General features: G+C 41.5%; 1 protein-coding gene across 2 annotated transcripts; it reads left to right on the plus strand.

Moving 5' to 3' along the window:
• Window positions 1-971: 971 nt before the first annotated feature.
• LOC133872940 (chaperone protein dnaJ 72) lies at window positions 972-21,761 on the plus strand. 2 transcript variants are annotated; one of them, XM_062310611.1, is made up of 4 exons: window positions 972-1,480; window positions 13,434-13,493; window positions 20,542-20,611; window positions 21,471-21,761. In XM_062310611.1, the coding sequence occupies exons 1-4, from the start codon at window positions 1,086-1,088 to the stop codon at window positions 21,636-21,638; spliced, it is 693 nt and encodes a 230-aa protein (XP_062166595.1). In that variant the 5' UTR covers window positions 972-1,085; the 3' UTR covers window positions 21,639-21,761. The 2 variants fall into 2 exon arrangements, with proteins under 2 accessions (XP_062166595.1, XP_062166596.1); XM_062310612.1 differs by lacking the exon at window positions 13,434-13,493.
• Window positions 21,762-22,064: the final 303 nt, after the last annotated feature.

Consider the following 22,064-nt stretch of genomic DNA (forward strand, 5'->3'; position numbering starts at 1 on the left):
TTTGAAGGATTCTTGTACGCAATCAAGTTTGGTGTGCTGCTTCGAGTAAAAGATTAAAAATGAAGATATTGTTTGTAGAACGAATAATCACCAACATCGTCCTCAAACTCTTAAGATTGCCATTCATGGAATTAACAACCATGTCTTATGCTTGAATATATGAAAGGGGGAATTACTCAAACAATAGTTGGTTGTTGAGATATTAGGCTTGGGCTTAAGTAAGCTATGTGAACCCCAGCTGCATTGTGAAATATTTTTTCTGTAAATTCTATTGAGAAATGATATTTGGCCACCATACAATTATTGATTTTTATTTTTATTTTAAAAAAACTACAAAACCGGGGTCTAGTTTTGTGGATTTTATTTTATTTAAAAAAAAAAAAAGAAAAATCAATAATTATGTCATGAGATTGCTAAATACCATTTCTCAAATCCTATTAGTGGTAGAATGGTTGAGTACCATTGTCTTTGTCCTCAAACCCCACTCCCCACACTACCTACAAGTGTACAACCTTTGAGCTTTAAGTTGTTATGTGTTGTCTGTCTCTATGTGGTGATGGGCTCACCGTGAACGTTGTTTGTGCGTGAAAGAATCAAGACCATTCAATTGTAAAACACAATAAAAGGCTGAGTGGAATAAAGTGAATTTGGTTTGTTCGCATTCTTTGAATCGTAATTTTTTATAAATATAATTCTCAAATAGTTTATTTTCAGCAATTTAATTTAAGATCACACTTTTTATTTAAAAAATCACAATTTCAAAATGCTCTAAATAGAATAAAGTGAATTATTGAAGTGGGATAATTACAAAAAAAAAAAGAAAAAAAGAAAAAAAAAAGGGGCACGTGGCATTTATAAAACTCATTCATGCCACATTGAGTTTTAATTAAGTTGATCGTAAATCTAGTTTTGTTTCCATACATATATATAATGGCGCAAGTAAGTCGTAAATTAAAAAATGAAATCAGAGAAAGAAAGCGGCTGTAGCAGCGCCACGAGGTCCACAACTCTCTGAGACTGAAATAAAATAAAAGAAAGGAAATATGGATTGGAACCGATGAATCAAATTCATATACGGAAGGAAGATGGAGGATCATTACAAGGTTCTGGGGTTGAACAGGAACGCCACCAAAGACGAAATCAAAGAAGCATTCAGAAAATTGGCTATCAAGCTTCACCCAGACAAGCACTCTCAATCGCCTCAAGCCGTTCGGGAAAATGCAACTCTTAGATTCAAGCAGGTTTCCGAGGCCTACGAGGTCCTCAGCGATGAGCGTAAGCGTGCCCATTTCAATTTCCGCTCTCCTTCTAGGTCTGGTGGTTATGCTTATGGTTATGGTTATGGCTATAACAATAACAATTACAATTACGATCATTCTCGTCGTGGTTGGAATGCCAAAGTTTATGAATCATCCACATTCGAGTCTGCGCTTCGCTTTCTCACAACCCGTGCCTTTCTTCGCAATCTTAGCTTTGCAGGGTATTCCCATTGTTATTATTATTATTCTCCTACTTGTCTTATTTATATTTTATTTTTTTTAGATGAATATGATGTCGCTTCTTCTTTGAAAACATTTGTGTTTTCTTATACTATATTGTTTTTCTAGTTTTTCTTCCTCTCGAGTTTGAACTGTTTGTTCTTTTGTATGATATTTTGCGCCATATTCTTTCTTACATGTGAAATCTCTTTTATCCATATAGTCCTGGTGAAGTGTTTATTTTCTTGAGAATCGGTCTTTTACTCATACAAATCTGCTCAAGGACTATGTAGATTGGGTTGTGTGTCATCCTTTAAGAGATGTTAATTTCATCAGTGAAATCATTTGGCAAATACCCTAGTAGAGGAGAGATGCCAAGGTAACCCCCCAAAAGGAAGTAGAGAGAAACATGCACCCAATTATACTTTCTTGTGGAAGATGAGGTCCATGCATTTACTGAGACATAAAAAAGTGTGGGGATAGTTGACAAAGCTTATGGACCGCATATGGAGAGAGACAAAGAAAGAGAGCTTAGTGCTGCGGACTTCTACTATTTGTAACCGGCTGAGGATAATCACCTTGATTTTTAAGTTCTTTCTCTCCTGATGTTCTGGCTCCCTGAGCCAATATTAGAATTTGCTGGATTAGAGTGCACAGAGAGTTATAGTGTAATCTGCTCCGTGCTTGGGCTATCTTAAACTGGAGGCAAACAATCAAGCGAAAAGATAAACCTATTTTGAGCGCCTCAGCTGTTTTTGTCTCTAGAAACTTTCTAGTTCTTGTGAACAATGCCCTTACGGTGTGGGAGAGGGAGGCTTTGTGGCTTTGTGGAGGTTGGTGGTAGAAACTAAGTATGATAGTTTGTGGGGAGGTTGGTGTTCTAGGGGAACAACCCGTGAAGATTTCTTATCCGGACTTGTTTAGTATTGCACGTTGTAAGAATGTGTGGGTGGCGGATCATATGGAAGGTGGAAGGGGTCTCTTCTTTATTTGAGCCTTTGTATTCTCATAGAGTAAGGCAAGAAGGTGAGGATAGAATTTGTTGGATCCCTTCCAAAAAGAGAAAGTTTGAAGGGAAGTCCTACTATCATGTGTTATCAACTCCTGTAAATTCCTCTTTTTCTTGTAAAAGTATTTAGTGAGTTAAAGCTCCTTCAAGAGTGTCGTTCTTTCTATGGACGGTGGCATTAGGGAAAACCTTGACTTTGGATAATTTGAGGAAGAGGAATGTCATAGTTGTTGATTGGTGTTGTATATGTAAAAAGAGTGGGGAATCCATTGATCATCTTCTTCTCCATTTTGAAATAGCAAGAGAATTATGGAGTTTGGTGTTGATTGGGTTATGCCTAGTAGGGTGAGAGAGGTGTTGGTGAGTTGGAGAGGACAGATGTAAAGTCATAATATTTTGTAAGTTTGGAGGTTGGCTCCTTCGTGTTTAATGTGGCGTATTTGGCGAGAGAGGAATGGAAGGAGTTTTGAAGATTGAGAGACTTCGGTGTTAGAGTTGAAAAATATTTCGGGTCAAATCCCTACACATGGATAGTAGCGTTTTAATAGTCTGCCATTTTCTAGTTTTCCTGAGTTTTTGGATTTTTGTTCTTCTTTTTCTACATATTAGGGATTTTTTCTTGTGTACTTCTTGTGTACTAGGCTTGTGAGATTGAATTATATATAAAAAACAATACACTGATGACGTCTCATTATGCTATATTTTAGCCAAGTGTTTCAAGAGATAATCAATATATCTACCTTCTTGTAATGCACACCTGTGACTTTGCTTCCAGAGAATTGCAGTGTCTTGTCTTTTTATATCTCTCTCTTTTTTCTTTTTTTTTTGATGAATATTAATAATTTTTATAGAAATAAAATGGCCAAGTCCTCGTACATGAAAATTATACAAGAGAGCCAAATACCCTAGAGGCTACTACAATCTAAAAAACAAATCAAATCTACCAGATTTTCTAAGACAAAATTAGGGACATTTTCAATAACCCAAGCCAAAAGAGATATAAAAAATGAGGATTTTTGAAAAAGCTCACTGGACTCGCTATCTTCAAAGAGACGCTGATTCTTTTCTCTCCAAATGCTCCACATTAAGAGAATAGGAATCAGTTTCTAGATTGCCTCTTTGCAGTGTCTCCACCCTTGAAATTTTCAGCAAAGAAGAAGCTCTAGAATGTTACTAGGCATGACTCTAGAAACCTCGAAAATCTTAAGAACTAAGTGCCAGAGATCAACAGTATACTCGAAGTGGATGAGAAGATGATTAATAGTTTCCTCATTCTTTTTACAAAGGCAACACTAGTTAGCTAGATAGAAACCCCGCCTTCTAAGGTTATTCGCCGTGAGGATTCTAACCGTTGTTGCTGTCCATAAGAAGAAAGCAATGCGAGGAAGGGCCTTCACCTTCCAAATACAATCCTCTGTGAGGATTGTAGCATATTGTAATAGCTCTTCACTGCAAAGCCGTGGCGGCTCGAAGGTGTCCACAACATACTATCCACTTCTCTAGAATGAGTTTTCAAGGAGTATAATAGATTGAGAAAGAAGTCAAGAGATTGAAGTTCTCAATCATGGGTTGCCCTAATGAAAGCTTGGATTCCAATGGATTTGGGAATTGGAGAGGTCCAAGTAGTCCGACACTAAGGCATCCTTGTTACGGGCTATGGAATAGAATTATAAAAAAGAATACTTTAGAGCCCCTTCTCTACACCACGCGTCATGCCAGAAGCGAATGCGGGAACTGTCCCCAACTGTATAGGAAACAATGTGGGAAAAAGATCCCCAATCGTTTCTAATAGTCCTCCAAAGACTCACCCCGGTAAGGACCTCGAACTTCCTTTGAACACCAACTTCCTCTCTGGATCCCGTACTTCATATCAATCACCCGTTTTCATAAAGAATTTTCCTCATTTCTGAATCTTTGAAGCTATTTACTAAGAAGAGCTTTGTTTAACAGCATGAGATTTTTTATGCTTGACCCCCCTCTAGGAATTGGGGAGCAAACAATCTTCCAATTCACCAGGTGCAATTTGGGTTCCCCGCCTGGACCATTTCAAAGAAAATCTCTCTGAAGGCACTCCAATCTCCTAGCTATGCCTACTGGTAAAGGGAAGAGAGATAAAAAGTATGTAGGAATACTAGATAGCGTAATCTTGATGAGAGTATGGCGCCCCCATTTAGACAAGTAGATCTTCTTCCAACTAGCCAACCTTTTTTATCATTTTCTCGACTACCCCATCTTAAATGGCTTTTGATTTGAAAGGAGCAGCTAAAGGGAGACCCAAGTATCTCAGAGGAAGAGAAGAGATGTTACAACAGAGAATACTGGCCAGCTCCTCAATATGCGGAACCTCCTTTATGGTGACTAACTCAAATTTTGGAGGTTAACCTTCAATTCTGAAATGGCCTTGAAACACAAGAAAATGTGATCCAAATTAAGAATTTGATCATGGTCTGCGTCACACATAATAAATGTATCATCCACGAACAAAAGATGAGATATTGCCAAAGGGTTATCGTTGAGGCTCTCTACTCGGAATCTTGATAAAAAACCCCCAACCCAATCTCTAGAGAGCATTCTACTGAGAGCATCCTTGACATCACAAAGAGAAGGGGCAAGAGAGGGTCCCCTTGGCGAAAGCCCCGAGTACTCCCGAAGAAGCCACGGGCCATGGAAATACAAGCAAAAATTCACCTCCTCCATTTAGAGCCAAACCCACTACGCCTCAAAAGATAAGAGAGGAAGTCCCAGTTGACATAGTCATAAGTCTTTTTCAGGTCTAGTTTGCAGAAAACTCTAGGATTTCCCAGTCTCATCCTGTCGTCCAAGCACTCGTTGGCTATAAGTACTGAGTCTAGAATTTGTCTCCCACCAATAAATGCATTCTGGCTATTTGAAACAAGTGCTCCCAACACTTGCTTAAATCCACTAGCAAGAGCTTTTGCCAAGATCTTATAAACACTCCATACCACGCTGATAGGTCTGAAGTCTCTTACTTCCATCTGTCCAATCTTCTTAGGGATAAGAGCAGTAAAGGTAGCACTAAATTTCTTCTCAAACCTCTCATGCTCATGGAAGTTACAAAAGACTCTCATAAGATCAGCCTTCACAATAGACCAATAAGAACGATAAAAAGCAATAGTAAAGGCATCAAGGCCCGGAGCTTTGTCTTCATCCATACTAAGCAACGTTTGAAGAACCTCCTCCTCTTGAAATAGTCTCTCCAGCCAAACCACTTATGAAGAATATAAATAGTGAAACTCCGATCCATCTAATTTGGGGCGCCAAGGAGCTATTTCGGTAAAGAGATTCGTATAGTACTGAGAGATAGTATTTTTAATCACCTCTTGCTCGGAAGTAACACTACCTTCAATACAAAGACTGGAGATAAAGTTGTTTCTTCTATGAGAATTAGCAAGACGATGGAAAAAAACCTGTGTTGTGATCCCCTTCTTTTAGCCAAGTCGCCCTTGATTTTTGCCTCTAACTGATTTCTTGCTTAAGGGCCATTTTCTCCAAATCAGATTTCGCCTTTTCTCTCCTCACTCTCTCCCCTCTGCCAACTCTCTCTCATCTTCTAAGCCATCAAGGATTTGAATCTCCTCCAACAAGGCCTTCTTCCTTATTTCTACAATCCCAAAAACATAGTTGTTCAAAAAATACAAGTCAGCCTTTAGCTGCTTTAATTTGTTAGCTAGAACATAATAGGGAGTGCCGAAGAACTGATAAGAATCCCACCATTGTTTGACTAGCTCTACAAAACCTTCTACTTTCAGCTACATGTTTTCAAATTCAAAAGACCCTGAACCTCTGGTCATACCTCTGTAATCAACCAATAAGGGGAAATGATTTGATAAGGGACGAGGAGGACGACGGTGAATCAAGTCTGGAAAATGCTCTTCCCAAAGAGGAGAAGCTAAGAATCTATCAATCCTGGACAGGGATCTTTGTTATTGGACCAAGTAAAAGAACCTCCAGTCAAAGGTAAATCCAGCAACCATTGATCTGAAATAAACTCTGAGAATTCCCACATAGCAAGCGTTGAACAGGACACCCCAACTCTTTCATCAGGGAACTGGGTAACATTAAAATCCCCTCCGATGCACCATGGAACATCCCACCAATGAGATACCCCTGACAACTCCTCCCCCAATAAATGTCTCTCTAGTCAAGACTTGATCGGTTTCTCGTTTCTCCGGATTGGGAAGCTAAATATCTTGGGTTATTTTAGAAAAAGGGTTCCTAGATTTGTGCTCTGACCTTTTAAATCTGAGAATATATGGCTGAAGGAAGCTGGTTTTTGTGGATCGGGTGAGGCAATGGTGGTTGTCCTATAGTTTTCAAGGCTCTCCTAGCTTTATTTTGGCTCAGAAACTAAAGGCTTTAAAGTTCTCGATTTAATAAGGTGGAACACTCAGGTGTTTGGTAATATGGATTCTCTTAAAAAATGTCACCTTGAGGAACTATGCACTTTTGATAGACTGGAGGAAGAGAGAGGGTTAGATTCTGAAGAGAAGTTTGGTAAAAGCCTGATCTCCTGTAACCTGGAAAAAATTACACTTCAAGAAATTAGTTGGAGGCAAAAATCAAGGGTTCTTTGGCTTAAAGAAGTTGATAAATGCACAAAGTTCTTCCATGGGCTTGCTAACTCGAACCCTTTCTGTAAACGGCTCAATTACTTCCGATCAACCAATTATCAGATCACATTGTTCAATTCTATGATACCTTATTTTCAGAACATTACAACTGGCGGCCTAGACTAGATGATCTTGCTTTTGACTTTTTAGATGTGGAGGAGGCCTCTCGGCTAGAGCTTTCGTTTGAGGAGAGGGAGGTCTTAGATGTGGTAAAAGGTAAGAATAGAAATAAGGCTCCAAGTCCTGATGGCTTCTCTATGGCCTTCTTCCAAGACTGCTGGGATGTGATTAAACTCGATCTCATGAGGGTTTTCCTTGACTTCCATGCTCGTAGCAATTTTGAGAAAAGCCTTAATGCTTCCTTTATTGCTCTAATTCTGAAGAAAGCTGGGGCGATTGATATCTTAGACTGTTTTTTGGATAAGTATTGATATCTTAGACTTCCAACCTATTTGTCTTGTGAGTGGGGTCTATAAGATCATAGCTAAAGTTCTTGCTAATAGAATGAGTAGTGTTATGGAGAAGATCATTTCAAAGTCCCATAACACTTTTGTTAAAGGTAGGCAAATTCTGGATTCAGTCCTCATTTCTAGTGAATGTTTGGACAGTCGTATCAAGTCTGGCGAACCTGGGTTGCTTTGCAAGCTGGATGTTGAGAAGGCTTTTGACCATATCAACTGGAAATTCCTTTTCTACATGCTGAGAAGATGTGGTTTTGGGGTGAAATGGTGTTCTCGGATAGCGCATTGCATTTCCTCAGTACGCTTCTCCATCTTGGTAAATGGCTCTCCATCTGGTTTCTTTAGTAGCTCTCGTGAGTTGAGCTGGGTGATCCTCTGTCTCCTTTTCTATTTGTAATAGTCATGGAGGCTTTGAGCAAAATGATTACTGCTATTGTTGATAGAGGTCTTCTCTCAGGCTTCTTTGTGGAATCTAGGCCTCCTATCGTAAATATCTCCCTTGTTGTTCGCGGATGATACTTTGGTTTTTTGTGGGGCCAACCCTAATCATCTTTACTATCTCTGTGTTCTTTTATTATTTTTTGAAGCTGTTTCTGGTTTAAAGGTTAATCTGGCCAAGTCTTTTTTTTGGTTCTTATGGGTAATGTGGATAACGTAGATGAGTTGGCTGGTATATTGGGTTGTGGGACTTCCTCCTCCACCCCTAAAGTATCTTGGTATTCCGCTAGGGGCTTCTTATAAGGCAAAGTCTATTTGGGATGGCATTGTGGAAAAGATGGAGCGTCAGTTGGCCAGTTGGAAAAGAATGTATTTGTCCATGGAAGGTAGGGTCATCCTTATTAAGAGAACTCTTTTCAACCTACCTACGTACTTATTGTCCCTCTTCCCCAGTCCTGCTAGTGTAGCTAATCGAATTAAGAAGCTCCAACGAGGCTTTTTATGGGGAGGGATAGGTGAAGAATTTAAATATCATCTAGTTAGCTGGGTTAAGGTTTGCTTTCCGATCTCTAAGGGAGGGTTGAGTATTCAAAACTTGAGGATGTTCAATCATGCTCTACTAGGTAAATGGTTGTGGTGCTATGGAATTGATGGTCTGTTTGGGTTTGCGATTTCAATAAGTGAGATTTAAATATAACGATTTTAAAATGTGCTATTTGAAAAAATGATTTTTAAAAACGCTGTTAAGCGTTTGGCAAAATCGCATTTTAGCCTTTAAAATCGCAATTTCTTTAAAAGCGTAATCCCAAACAATTCATATTATGTGATTTGGTTTAAAATTGCACTTTTGTCTACGAAATCGCAATGCCAAACGCATCCTGAGAGTGATGCTTGGTTGAGAATTGTGGTGGACTCCAAATTTGACAATTTATGGGGTGAGTGGTGCTCCCTTGAGCCCGCAGGAGTCTTTGGGGTTGAGTTGTGGAAGAATGTTAGAAAAGGTTGGGAGGCTTTCTCAGGCTGCACCAGATTCGAAGTGAGGTATGGAATCAGGATTATTTGGCATGACATGTGGTGTGGGGATATGGCTCTTAAGGTAGCATTCCTAGCCCTTTTTGATATAGCCTCTGTTGTGAATAATTTGAAGTTTTTGGGCGGTTCCAACCAATGGAATGTGAGCTTTGCTAGAAAGGCACATGATTAGGAGATTGATGTTTTTGCTTCTTTCTTCTAAGTGCTGCATTCAGCTAAGGTAAGAAGAGGCAGTGAAGACAAGCTCTGGTGGGTCCCTTCTAAAACAGGTTTGTTCAAAGTCAAGTCTTTCTTCTACTCTTTGGCTTGCTCTGAAGGTACTCGGTTTCCTTGGAAGAGTATGTTGGACTCAAGCTCCTTCAAGGGCAGCCTTTCTTAAGTGGTCAACGGCTCTTGGAAAGACTTTCACCTTGGACAATCTTAGGAAGCGCCATGTTATCGTGATAAACAGATGTTGCAGGCATAAAAAGACTGAAGAGTCCGTGGATCATTTTCTTATCCATTGCGATGTGGCTTTTGCTTTGTGAAATACACTTTTCAGTCGCTTTAGGATGTCTTGAGTTATGCCTCGATGGGCTTTCAATCTGCTTGCTTGTTGGTGGTCTTCAGGTAGGCTGAGAAGTGCTACGGTGTGGAAAATGGTGCCTACTTGCCTCTTTTGGTGCTTATGGAAGAAATAATTGGAGCTTTGAGGATTTGGAGAAGATTTCAGAAGAGATTTTATCCTCCTTTTACCATACTTTGTATTTTTGGACTACGGCTTACGTGTCCCTTTTATGTTTTATCTTTTTTGTTTTTCTAGCTCATTTCTGTAATTAGGCATTTCCTTTTGTATACTCCCAGTGCATTAAGGGGCGCCTTACGCTTTTAATGAAATTGGCTTATTACTTATAAAAATAAAAATAAAAATTCATTATTAGGGTCGTAGACCCCTAAGAAATCTGAGATAAACTGGTCCCAAACTGATTTGAATTTGTAGGATAAAGAGAATGAGCCCACTGCCTCTTCTAAGCACTCCACAACACGTTTATCCCATATTAATAGGATACCACCAGAGGCTTCGGATGCTGGAAGAGCCACCCAACCCGTGAAAGGGCCTCCCCACAAGCTCTGAATAATTCCCACTATAATACTCTCCATCTTAGTTTCTTGGAGACATACTACATCAGGCTTCCAACTTTTCAAAAAATTGTTGATGCTAACTCTTTTCCCTACATCATTAATACCTCTAACATTGGAACCCTGAGCAAACTGCCGGTGATAAGCAGGAGGATGAGGTGAGGATGACGAGTGAGTAGGATGGATATCCTGTATCCGAAAACTGCATCTAAAATTTTTTAAATTCACAGTGGGGTGGAAGCCTTACCACGGATTTGACAACGGGATTTGGACTGGTTACTAATAGAGTCGTAGTTCACTGAGCTGCACAAGTTGATGAGTTCTCTAAACACTTTCGTTCTGCTCCCTAAAGCTTTTTTGAGAGGTCTTGGAGTGGTCGAGTGCTCCTTGCGTCAGGATTCAATAGCAGAAAATAAATCCGAAACCTCCTCCTCAGAAGCTTCATATGAAACTCCCAGGAAATTTTCTAGACTATACATGGGTTGTTTAACTCATTCTGAAGGCACCACCCTACTGACATGAGAGGACCCCAAGCACTGGAATGATTGACACAGGAGCGGCCAAGATGTTTCTCCAAGGAATGTTCCTTCCTTCCTTGCAGGAGCTGTGAGTGCAAGCTCAGCTGGAAGACACAAGCTCGCTGGTTTGCTGGGCTCCACTCTAGAACATGAAGGACGACTGGTATTGACAACCAAGAGAGAATCCAACATGGTTCGAGACTGTAAAACCTGCTCGCTGGTGCGCTGGATTGCTGGTTTGCGGTTGAAAGGGCGAGACTGTAAAACCAGCTCCGGAGGAAGCTCAACCACCAGTGGTACCTAAACAGAGCTCGCTGTCGTTCTTGGAGGATCTACCGCCCACTTGGACGCGAGCTTCACTAGCATCCCGGAGCTCGCCGAAGGACGATGTTAAAATTCTGGTATCGGCTCCAACCCGTGAACTGCCCACAAAAACTTCTCGCCTGAAGAATGGAGGCACCCCGAGAGACGCAGCTCTGGCCAAATGCTTGTTACCAGAAACGGGTTCAAACCCATAGACACCAGGGTCGTCGAAAAGCAAATAAGAGAAGCTCATGAGAAGAACGTGTCCAAAGGAAAAGGCTAAAGGGTCTGGATCACGGCGGTTAGGAGAATGCTGGCCCAAAAAAACAAGTCTTGACTGGCATGAGCTAGAGATATCCATGGGGCCCAAATCACAACCAAACCAAGTTTGCACTTGCACTTTGGATGAGTTTATTCTCGGCTTCCACGCTTGGGTCTTGTGCGATTTTCCCGATTCCACGTGTCTAAATCCCTTCTCGTCCATGCAAATACACATTTTTACCAATGCCAGCTTTCAGAAGCTGACAGCTACCCTTTTTGGATCTTTGTAAATTCCACGAAGGGAAAAGGACTGCACCCACTGCCAGTGCCTCCCCATTTTGTCCCTTTTCGTTCATTACCTCCAGCATCTCCTCGATTTGTCCCATTTCGTTTGCTAGGAAGGACAACCACGTCCTCCATGTACGTTTTTGCAACCGTACCTTGGTTTGTCCTGGTGTGCTGCACCTCCACCATGGGCAATGGAGACGAGATCGACGAAGCACAGAGACCTTGAGCGCCACTGTGCAAATCTGAGTTGGCCGGAATACTTGAACCTGAGATAACCTGAGCGAATGGTCGGCCCACAGAAACACCAAGCGGAGCCTGCGATGGTGGAGCAGCGGCCGGGGGAACTTGTTTCACGGTGATGAATAGTGACAGCAGAAAATGCAACACCTCACCAAAGCCACACCATCCCCACTTCTTCTTGCCTTCGGGGAGGGAATGACACCCTGTCGCCACTGAACTCCTCAATGGCCAGATTGGCACCTTGAGAATTGCAACTTCTCAGGCAAAGGAATGCACTTTGTGAGTCTCTGAATTTTCGGATAAACCCCACACTATTGTCCAGACGAGCCACCTCATCCACTGTCGACTGAAGCCAGAAAACACATTCTCTTCCCAAATGAACCGACCAGAGTAGCCCTTACCCTGCTCAATAATCCAAATGCAGAAAGATTTGCCCCAAGTCGAAGATAATTCAAAAAGAAGAATCTACCCATGATGTTGTCAAAAACACTAGCAATCACCGAGTCCAGCAATGGAAACTCATAAGGGTAGTGGTCTTTTTATATCTTTATACTAATATTGACTTCTTCAATAAGGAACATTTGTTCAATATGAAATTACACGTGTAATGATGTGTTTAGTTTCTATATCAGTTCTTGCTTATCTTCTTCTCCATGCCCTAATTTTGGGCAAAGATTTTACACAACATTTAGTATCAGAGTTTCAGTAATCAGAATGTGCTAATATTAAAGATTTTTTTGATAAGGGTTAAAAGTTGAAGCTAGAGATGGGTACAATACAACACTGAGGGTGGTTTTCCCCTGTTTATACCAAAGAAAAACATTGAGTTTACATTGTACTATTTTGCATTGTTTCTCCCTGCATTCTGTTTCAAAATCCTTGATGTATTAGTAGAGATGGCTTTCACAACATGGCTAACTTGAAGGCTACTAATGCAGATCCGATTGAAGCTAAAGATGGAGAAAATGGAGTGTAGAGGGTGAATTTCCCCTGCTTCTTGAGTACTCCAATCAATATAAAGTGAAAAGGTAAAAAAAAAAAAAAAAAAAAAAAAAATCACATTAAGAAATCACTAAATATGCTTTAGATGTGGTTTAGAATTTTTACCTTTTTTAAATATTGACTGGTTGTTGCATTAAGTTGGATACCTGAGTTGGCATCATTTTCTCTGTCCATGGCCTTGATGTCAGAGATGACCATGCTATTATAGTAGTGAAATTCTTATGCATCTATTATTTTTATCGGTTTTAGAGTCAAAACTTCAATGTGAAACATGTGAAGTGTGAATTGAAACGTCTAAAGCCATATTCTACCCCATATACATCACCAAAGAACTTGTCAGCCATTTCCAGAATGGAAGGTAGCCACATCTAATTCTCTCTCTCTCTCTCTCTCACACACACACACACACCTGAGAAACAAATAAATAAATTTTCCAAATGTGTCCTTTGTAAGCAATGGACCACTTGGGAAATTGTGTCATATTTTAACTAAAATTTATTGTAGATGGTATAGGTTTTTTTTTTTTTATTTCTTTAAGAAAATAAGGTTGTTTGTTATATTGTTAGTAATGTCATTACCATACACTAGTAAAAAAATTCTTATTATTTTTTAGTTATTTTTCTTTTTCTCTTTTCTTGTCTCCTTTCTATCAGCTCTTCCTCTCTCTTCATGCTACCTCCCCACTGCCACTTCTCTCAATCAGAACTCGTCAGGTCTACTTTTCTCATCTCTCAATCAAACTCATCTGATCTATTAGTGCATGAGGCCATTTTTTACTTTGTTTTATATCTTTTGGTTTTAATCTTACTCCCATTCCTTGAACAAGAAACATGGGATGGAAAAATCTTGTGGCTTTCCATTCCTTAACATGAGTGCACCAAGAATTGTGATGGGAAAAACTTTAAATGGGAATGGAAACGTCATTTGCAGCAATCAAGCTTTCCCTCAAAGTAAAATGTGTTTTTTTATTCTTGCTTCGGTTTGAATTTATTAAAGGTTTTTTTTTTTTTTTTTTTTTTTTTTTTTTTTTTTTTTTTTTTTTTTTCCTTTTCTGTTTCTGATTGGTAAGTTATTCTTTTTCAATAAAGATCTACAACTGCTGTGAAGGAGTGAATTGACTCAAGCCGGTGAAGCAACAAGAATTAAATGGAGACCAGAAATGATGAGGGCATAGATAGTAAATTTTATGAAAGGACAACAACATAGTTTTAAAGGATTGATTACGGAAAACTCTCCTTTTAATCGATCCCAATAACTGTGGGGAAAGGATTCACTTAGTTGATCTGCATCAATTGGGATAAAGATTTAATTTTTTTTTGAAGGGAAACATAGGCTTCCATTAATAAAGGTCAGCATTTACAGCACTCAACAACACACTGGGACAAGAGTTAAGCCACACACGTTGGGACTGTTTAGACAAAGCAAATTTAGCTAGAAGATGGGCAGCCATATTCCCTTCCCTTCTAACATGGGAGACCCTCCAAGAAGACAAAGAGTCCAACAACTGCCTTGTCTCGGTCAACAAATATCCATGAATAGAATCGACTTCCGCCGGATTCCTTAGAGCCAGGATAATTTCACGGGCGTCACCCTCCAATTCAATCGACTCAAACCCCAAGTTTCGACCAAATTGAACAGCACACCGGGCTCCAATGGCTTCCGCTACGAGGTCCCTAATGTAAGGGATGACATCGCACATGGCTGCCTTCACTTCCCCTTGGGAGTCCCTAACTACGATCCCCATCCCCATTAGTTTCTTCCGACCATCCAGAGCTGCGTCCCAATTGATTTTAATGTTATTCGGCGCTGGTTTGACCCATCTGCCATTAGAGGACTGCCCCCCTTGCCCTAGATCTTCAGCGCGCAGTTGAGCAATCCGGAATTCCTCCACAAGATCAAAGGCTTCTTTAATCAGGACGTTCGGAGGCAGAACAACGCCCCCAAAAACCACCTTGTTGCGCCGGGACCAAATTTTGTGGGCGACCGTGGCGAATCGTTCAAGATCCTTGTCCTCCAGCCTATCACAGAGAGCAGCAAAGATCTCAAAGAACTCCTCTGCCTCGACAGAGCTCTTCTGGATGGGTCCCTTACAGCTACCCCAAACTGCCTGAGCCGAGACGCATCTCCACAAAGCATGACCGACGGATTCTGCCTCGGAACTGCACATCGGGCATAACTGGTCAGTAACCACTTTCCTCTTGTAGAGATTATTTTTCGTAGGTAGAATTTCATTGCATGCTCTCCACAAAAATAGGAGGATATGGCGGGGGAGTTTTAGACTCTAGAGATGCCGCCATAGGTGGGAAGCCGAGTTCACCGTAGAGGAACTCCAATTATCCCTGTCTCTTCTCCCCACTTCGAGGTGGTAGGCACTACGGACCGAGAATCCTCCATTTTTAGTCCCACTCCATATTAACTTGTCCTCTTGAGACCTAGGGTTGATGGGAATGCTACATATCTTTTCCACAGTATCCTCTGAGAAAATTTGTTCTATGAGGGGAATATCCCACCAATTGGTTTCCCTGTTGATGATATTAGCCACTCTTGCATCTCTTGGAAGCATCCTGACAGGATCAGGGATTTTGTGAGGAGTGGCTGGGATCCACTTGTCTTCCCACAGATTGATCATGTGACCATTCCCCACCCTCCACATTAGACCCTCCTGGAGAAGGCCTTTTGCCTGCCAAATGCTTCTCCAAACAAATGAAGGCTTCTTTCCCAGATTGGATTCTAGAAATTCCGAATTAGGGAAATACTTTTCACGCATAACTCGAGCAGCCAAGGATTCCGGCCTCTTCAGAAGCCTCCAGCATTGTTTTGCTAGCATGGCCGTGTTGAAGCAGTCAATGTCTCTGTAGCCCAACCCCCCGAGATCCTTCCTTCTGCCCATCTTTCTCCAAGCCATCCAAGCTATCTTGTTGGTGTTCTCCTTGAAACTCCACCAGAACTTCCCCATCATAGCATTGATTTCTCTGGTCAAAGCTTTTGGGAGTCGAAACACACTCATCGTGTATGTCGGGATCGCTTGTATGACTGCCTTCAACAAAACCTCCTTCCCGGCATGCGTAAGGAACTTCTCCTTCCATCCATTAAGCTTAGCCCAGATTCTCCCTTTTATGAAGTTAAAAGAGGAGACCCTAGAATGCCCGATTAGGGCTGGGAGTCCAAGATACCGTTCAAAGCACTGAACCAGCCCCGCACCAGCTCTGGACAGAATCTCATCTTTGGCTTCTGAGGGGGTATTCCTACTGAAGTAGATGGAAGTCTTCTCCTTGTTGATTTTCTGGCTTGAGGCCCGCTCGTAGCACTCAAGGATAGATTCAACTTGGCTCCACTCTCTATGGTTTGCTTTACAGAATAGTAGACTATCGTCAGCAAAAAATAGATGGTGTATCCGAGTACCTCCCCTAGAAATCGGGATACCTGTTATCCCTCTAGCACTTTCAGCATTGCGAATTAAAGAACTCAAGGCCTCCGCGCATAGAATGAACAAGTAGAGGGAAAGAGGGTCACCTTGCCTCAAGCCACGCGAAGGAACGATACTCCCAAAAGGCCTACCATTGATGAGAATGGAGTAGGTAACAGACCGGACACACGCCATTAAGAGATTGGTCCATCTATCAGCAAAACCGAGCTTTCGAAGCATAGACTCTAGAAAGTCCCATTCCAATCTATCATAGGTTTTGCTCATGTCGAGCTTTAAAGCCATGTACCCCTCCTTCCCCGAAACCCTAGTTGCCATGGTATGGAGGGTCTCAAAGGCAACAAGAACATTGTCCGTAATTAAACGGCCCGAAACAAAGGCGCTTTGCTCCGGAGAAATAATATGAGGGAGAATGGTCTTCATTCTATTAGCTAGGACCTTGGAGATCAGCTTGTATAAAACGTTGCACAAGCTGATAGGCCTATAATCAGAAGCCTTAGAAGGAGAATTAACCTTAGGGATTAGGACAATGTTGGTTGAGTTAATCCGCGTGTCAAACTGCCCATCGTTGAGAAAGGATAAAACAGCTTTACAAACATCTCTGCCCACCGTGGACCAATTTTTCTGATAGAAGACAGCAGGGAAGCCATCCGGTACGGGGGCCTTGAAGGGGTGCATCTGAAATACTTTCTGGACTTCCTCCTCTGAGAATCTGTGAAGGAGCCGGTTATTCATGTCATTAGTGACCCGGGTGCAACCAATCTTATGCACTCCTCCACCCTGCCAGCCCCTTGAGAGGTGAAAAGCTCCTCATAGAAATTGAGGAAAACCTTTCCAATGTCTCTGTTTTTCCTCCACGTTTTGCCCTGCTCATCTATGACACTCCTTATGTGATTGATTTTTCTCCTATGCTGAACCCAAGAGTGAAAGAAAGCTGTGTTTCGGTCACCATTCCGAAGCCAATGTTGTTTTGCCCGCTGCTTCCACTTCATGTCCTCAAACTCCATCAGGTCATCGATCTCCCTTTGCAGAGATCTAATCTGAGTAGCTAAGGCCGGGCTTTCGTTGCTTTGGAGAGTAGCCAACTGATGAGTTTTCTTCTTTATTTCCTCCTCCACCTTCCCAAATTTTTGCCCACCCCACTTTAGCAGAGCCCTACGACATTCCGAAAGTCTTTGCTGAATCCCCTCAGCCGGGGAGGCGTCACTAGGACCACTGATCCAAGCCGAACGAATGATTTCCCCACACTCAACATCGTTCAACCAGCTGGCTTCAACTTTAAAGCCTCTTCCAGACTTTCCTTGACCCTGACCTCTCCTGTAACTAGTGGAGAAGTTAACCAAAATGGGACTGTGATCGAAGGTTCTTGCCGCCAAGACCACTACAGAAAACGAAGGGAAAATAGAGCACCATTCTGGATTGGCCAAAGCACGGTCGAGCCTCTCCTTCGTAAAGGTACCATCTGTCCTCCAGTTGCTCCAAGTGAATAAAGATCCGGAGAACCCCAGGTCTCCTAGCCAACAGACCTCCAGAGCTTCCCTGAAGCCTGTCAACTAAGACTCCTTCCTGAGGTTTGAGCCCTCCTTTTCCTCCTGCACTACAACCTTGTTAAAATCCCCTGCACAAAGCCAAGGGGTTGGATGGCAAGTATTCAGGAACTTAAGCAATTCCCACGAGTCAGCCCTCCTAGCACAGTCCGGGTTACCATAGAATCTAGTGAGCTTCCACCATGGATTATTATCCCCATCCTTAACACACTTCTACCGCAGACTCCGAGTTCCACAAAAAGGCTAACCCCCCACTCCTTCCTATCGGGTCGACCACAAAAACCCTGTCAAAACCAATTTTCCTACAAATAACCTCCATATACTGTTTGGAGCTAATGGTTTCCATCAGGAAAACAAAAGTGGGCTGTCTCTCCTTCACCATTTGGTGGAGGTCCCGAACTTTCCGGGGGTGCCCAAGTCCCCGGCAGTTCCAGCTTAGGAGTATCATTGTGGCTGGCGGGGCTGGAACCCAGCCTCCGCCCAAGCCATATTAGACAACATCTCAGCATCCAATTCTCCCCTTTTTTCCAGTTCAGTGGAGTCATCCCCGTCAGCTAATCCTGCTTGCACCGAGTTCCTTTTGCCCCCCTTCTGCTGGTCTAGGACCAATGGGGGGGAACGGATTCTACGTCTCCATCTGCGAGTCGGCCCATCTCCATGCACGTGAACATCAACTCTGTTTTCTTCCATAAATTGACCAATGCCAGCCTCCTGAGGGTCCACCTCCACCCCAGGCCCATCCTCTGAAGAGGTGTTGTCCAACTTTCCTTCACTCGGCCCGCTTTTTGGCCCATCTTGATTCGAGCCTCCCAAGGGATCTTCCAGGGGAATAATCTCAGTGGTCTTAACAGTGGCCCCCTCAGTAACCGAAGGGTAATCTGCCTTAGCCAGCTGGTCTGGAGTGAGCATTAACTCCATGAAATCACATCGCCGATTGAGACTCTGAAACTGTCCTGTCTCAGCAGCCTTTGTGTCCCACACCTCTTTCCCCAAAGTGGTCTGCAAAATCTGCTTTTCATTGTCATTCCCAACGCTGTGTGCACTGACAGATTTGTTGGGGTCCGCACTTTGGTGGACCGGTGTCTCTTCCCTCTTCTCAGCTGATTGCAAATCCGATGCATCGTCGTCCCTGCTGTCACCTCCCCTCTGATCAGCCTCCAGCCGAAAGGGACTACGCGCTCTTCCCCTACCAAGCCACAGTCTTCCCTGAGTAGTCCGCGGCTCCTCTGCTCGGAGCCAGGTTCCCATAGTTTTGGGGAATCCTCGGCTTTCTGTTTGGAGCTCTTATTATCACTGCACTGCATCTTGTTATGGAAAATGCGCCCGCAGTTAAAGCAGAAGTGTGGGAGCTTTTCATATCTGAAGTTGACCCAGACCATTTTCCCATTCAGCCAAAGAGCACGGCCTCTATCTAGAGGCTTGGTGATGTCTATGTGCACCTTGATCCGAAGGCTACATCCCCTGCCTGTCCCTTCTCCAGAGACATCCACATCCTCTACTTTCCCAATAGACTCTCCAATCTTGTACCTCACTTCTTTATTTCTGCAAATGAGAGGAATATCACGAACCTGAATCCAACACGGGGACTTAGAAAAGTCCATTTGAGCTGGCGGGGTGCTCTCTTCCACTTCTTTGAGAATCAGAATATTCCTATCAAACAACCAGGGACAGCCCTCCTGAACTCTCTTTTTGTCTGCTTCTGAGGAGAACTCAATAAGCCAAAAGTTATCATCTAGCTCCTTAAAGGCCACTTTTCCTGATGTCTTCCACAGCTGAGCCATAAAAGCCCTGAAAGCCTCCTTTTGGACTCTTCTCTCGGACATTATGCGCCCAATCAAACAACGACCGTTTCTTAGTCTCAAGTCTGCCGTATCGTCTTCTGTGATCACAATGCTCAACTTCTCTCCCTCCAAAAGTCTCATACTCTCCCCTAACTTCTCAACTAACTCCTCCATCTCTGACTTGGTCAAGACAGGGGTCTTGCCCAGGCCTAAGACGACTAGAAGACCTCCTAGCAGCAAGAAGACGTCAGGGACTTCCACACTCTCCTCTTGGCTACGCTAGAGAAGCCCAGACCCAAGAGAGAGGACTTTAAGATTTAATTGAGTTGAGTTAAGTTGATAGATCATTTAATTTATGTATGAGATGGGGAGGGTAAAGGTAGTTCCAAATGTGATTGGTGTAGTTTTATCACTCCGTGGAATTATTGATGTTTGGAAATTTTTGTCCTTGTATTGCTGAGAAGTCCAATTGGGATCCTTTACTTGTCCATGCTCTAGGGCCCACAAATTTTGAAGAAAATATTCAATAGATTAGAATTAAAAATGTAAACCAAGGATTTGGTACCCCAAAAAAGTGGTAAAGCTTTCTTATAATAATAATAAAATAATAATAATAAAAAAAAAGTAGAGCCTTCTTCTAAAACTCTATCCTTTGCTAAAAACTTAGACCCCTTTCTTTTTTAACTTGGGTATTTCCTAATTATAGTTTATTGGAATTTACAACTATATATTTTGAAGTTTTTTAGGGTGAAAGCTAGATTTGAGTATTGCATCATCATTGAGCCAAATATTTGTTTTTAAAGATGAAATAATAGTAGGTGGCCAGGGTTTTTATATCTTATTGAATTCCTGTTATTTTACTTGTAATGTTGAATGCCTTACAATTTGTCTAGCAATTTAAAGATGATATTACTTCGAAACTATTCCTAGTTCTGTGGCTATCAAATAAGGTGTATGTATATTAAGCAGCTTCTCCGTTTGAAATTGCTGATACATGATTTTTATGCAGTGCTTTGTTAGGTGGAATGGTTATAATTGATACGAGCATGGAGGCCATATGGAAGATGCACAACTCTGGGGTATGTAACTGATTTTTATTCCCAGCCCTTCCATCTCCAGTTCTTCCGAGATTTTCTCTTTTTCTATCTCTATTTCCAAGTATGGCTGTCGATATAATAGCGTGATATATAACAAATATAACCCGAAACCTGCTTCAGTCCAGAAATGTTTTAACTGCTGTGCTATGACAACTTTCAGCGTAACCGATGATACAATAGACAGCTCCATATATATTTCTGTTTTGATACAGTTAGATACGTTCTTTTTTTGTTTCTCTTTTCTTTTATTTGACTTATATAATTTTTCACTCTTAAGGAAGACTTTTCAACTTCCCTAGTAAGATATTTTATTGAGGCACATGCCTGCATTGTTTTTTGTGTCTGATTATTGATGTTTCTGTCAGTTTTGTTGGCAGATATTTTATAGAATGCCTTGGTTCAATAGTAGCAATTATGTCAAAAACATCAAAAGTACCATATAGTTTACCTTTCTTTATATGAAATCCACATGATAATTTGATGCAGAATAGAAGGGCTGACTTCTGAGATCAAAGAGACCCACAACAATAGTATAATTACTATCCAGGCTCCAGAATTGCATTGGTTCCATTATAGGTTCCATCTGATAATAGGCTACTATTTGTTGGGTTTCTTTTTAGCTTTCTTTCTGGTGGAGTTGTTTTCTATTTGTATTGGGTCTTCTTGTTTCTGTGTTTTTCTTTTTACTTCTTTTTTATTTTTTCCGAATTAAGTTCTTTAGCTGCAGTTCGGAACTCTTTCTTTTTCATTGTCTTTGATCATGTTTAAAATTTGCAACTAGGATTTTTTAAGTAAAACTACTTTTGAAGATTCTTATGGGAAAAGTTGATTTTGCATTCAGAAATCATTCGAAGAAGCCATAAATTCAATTAAGAAAGTTGAAGCCGTGGATTCAATTAAGGAATCTGAAAATGCCATTCAAAGATCACTCGAAGAAGTCTTGAAGTCTAAAGCACATATTGATAAGATGCCTTCATCTGAAAGTAAGATGTCAGAGGGCTATGGTTGATGCCCCTCCTTTGCCTTGGACTAATCAGACTAGAAAATGCCCTCTCCTTTACTGTAAGTAGTCTGGATATATATAGATAAGATAATGATATATGCAAGGGTTTTAGCATTGTTGGAGAATGAAGTACATTGCTTTCCCAAGTGTTCCTTTTTGGTTGTGTTATGTATGTTTCATTTTCTTTCTTACCTTTGTTCATCTTTTTCCTGTTTCACGTATGCATGTTGTTGGTTCCTGTAAGAGCGCATGTTTAGATGTCACAGATTTGAGAGAAATATTTCATTACCTCAGCATGAACAAGTGGTTCAACTCATCGGGCTGTTTTACTACTGCATTATTTTATTTATTTACTTTTTCATTGGGAGAAAATATCCAAATGAACATTGTTAGCATTTGTTTGCGCAAATGTGGATGAGCATTGTTAACATG

This window comes from Alnus glutinosa, chromosome 7, assembly GCF_958979055.1.
Source record: "Alnus glutinosa chromosome 7, dhAlnGlut1.1, whole genome shotgun sequence".
Classification (NCBI taxonomy): domain Eukaryota; kingdom Viridiplantae; phylum Streptophyta; class Magnoliopsida; order Fagales; family Betulaceae; genus Alnus; species Alnus glutinosa.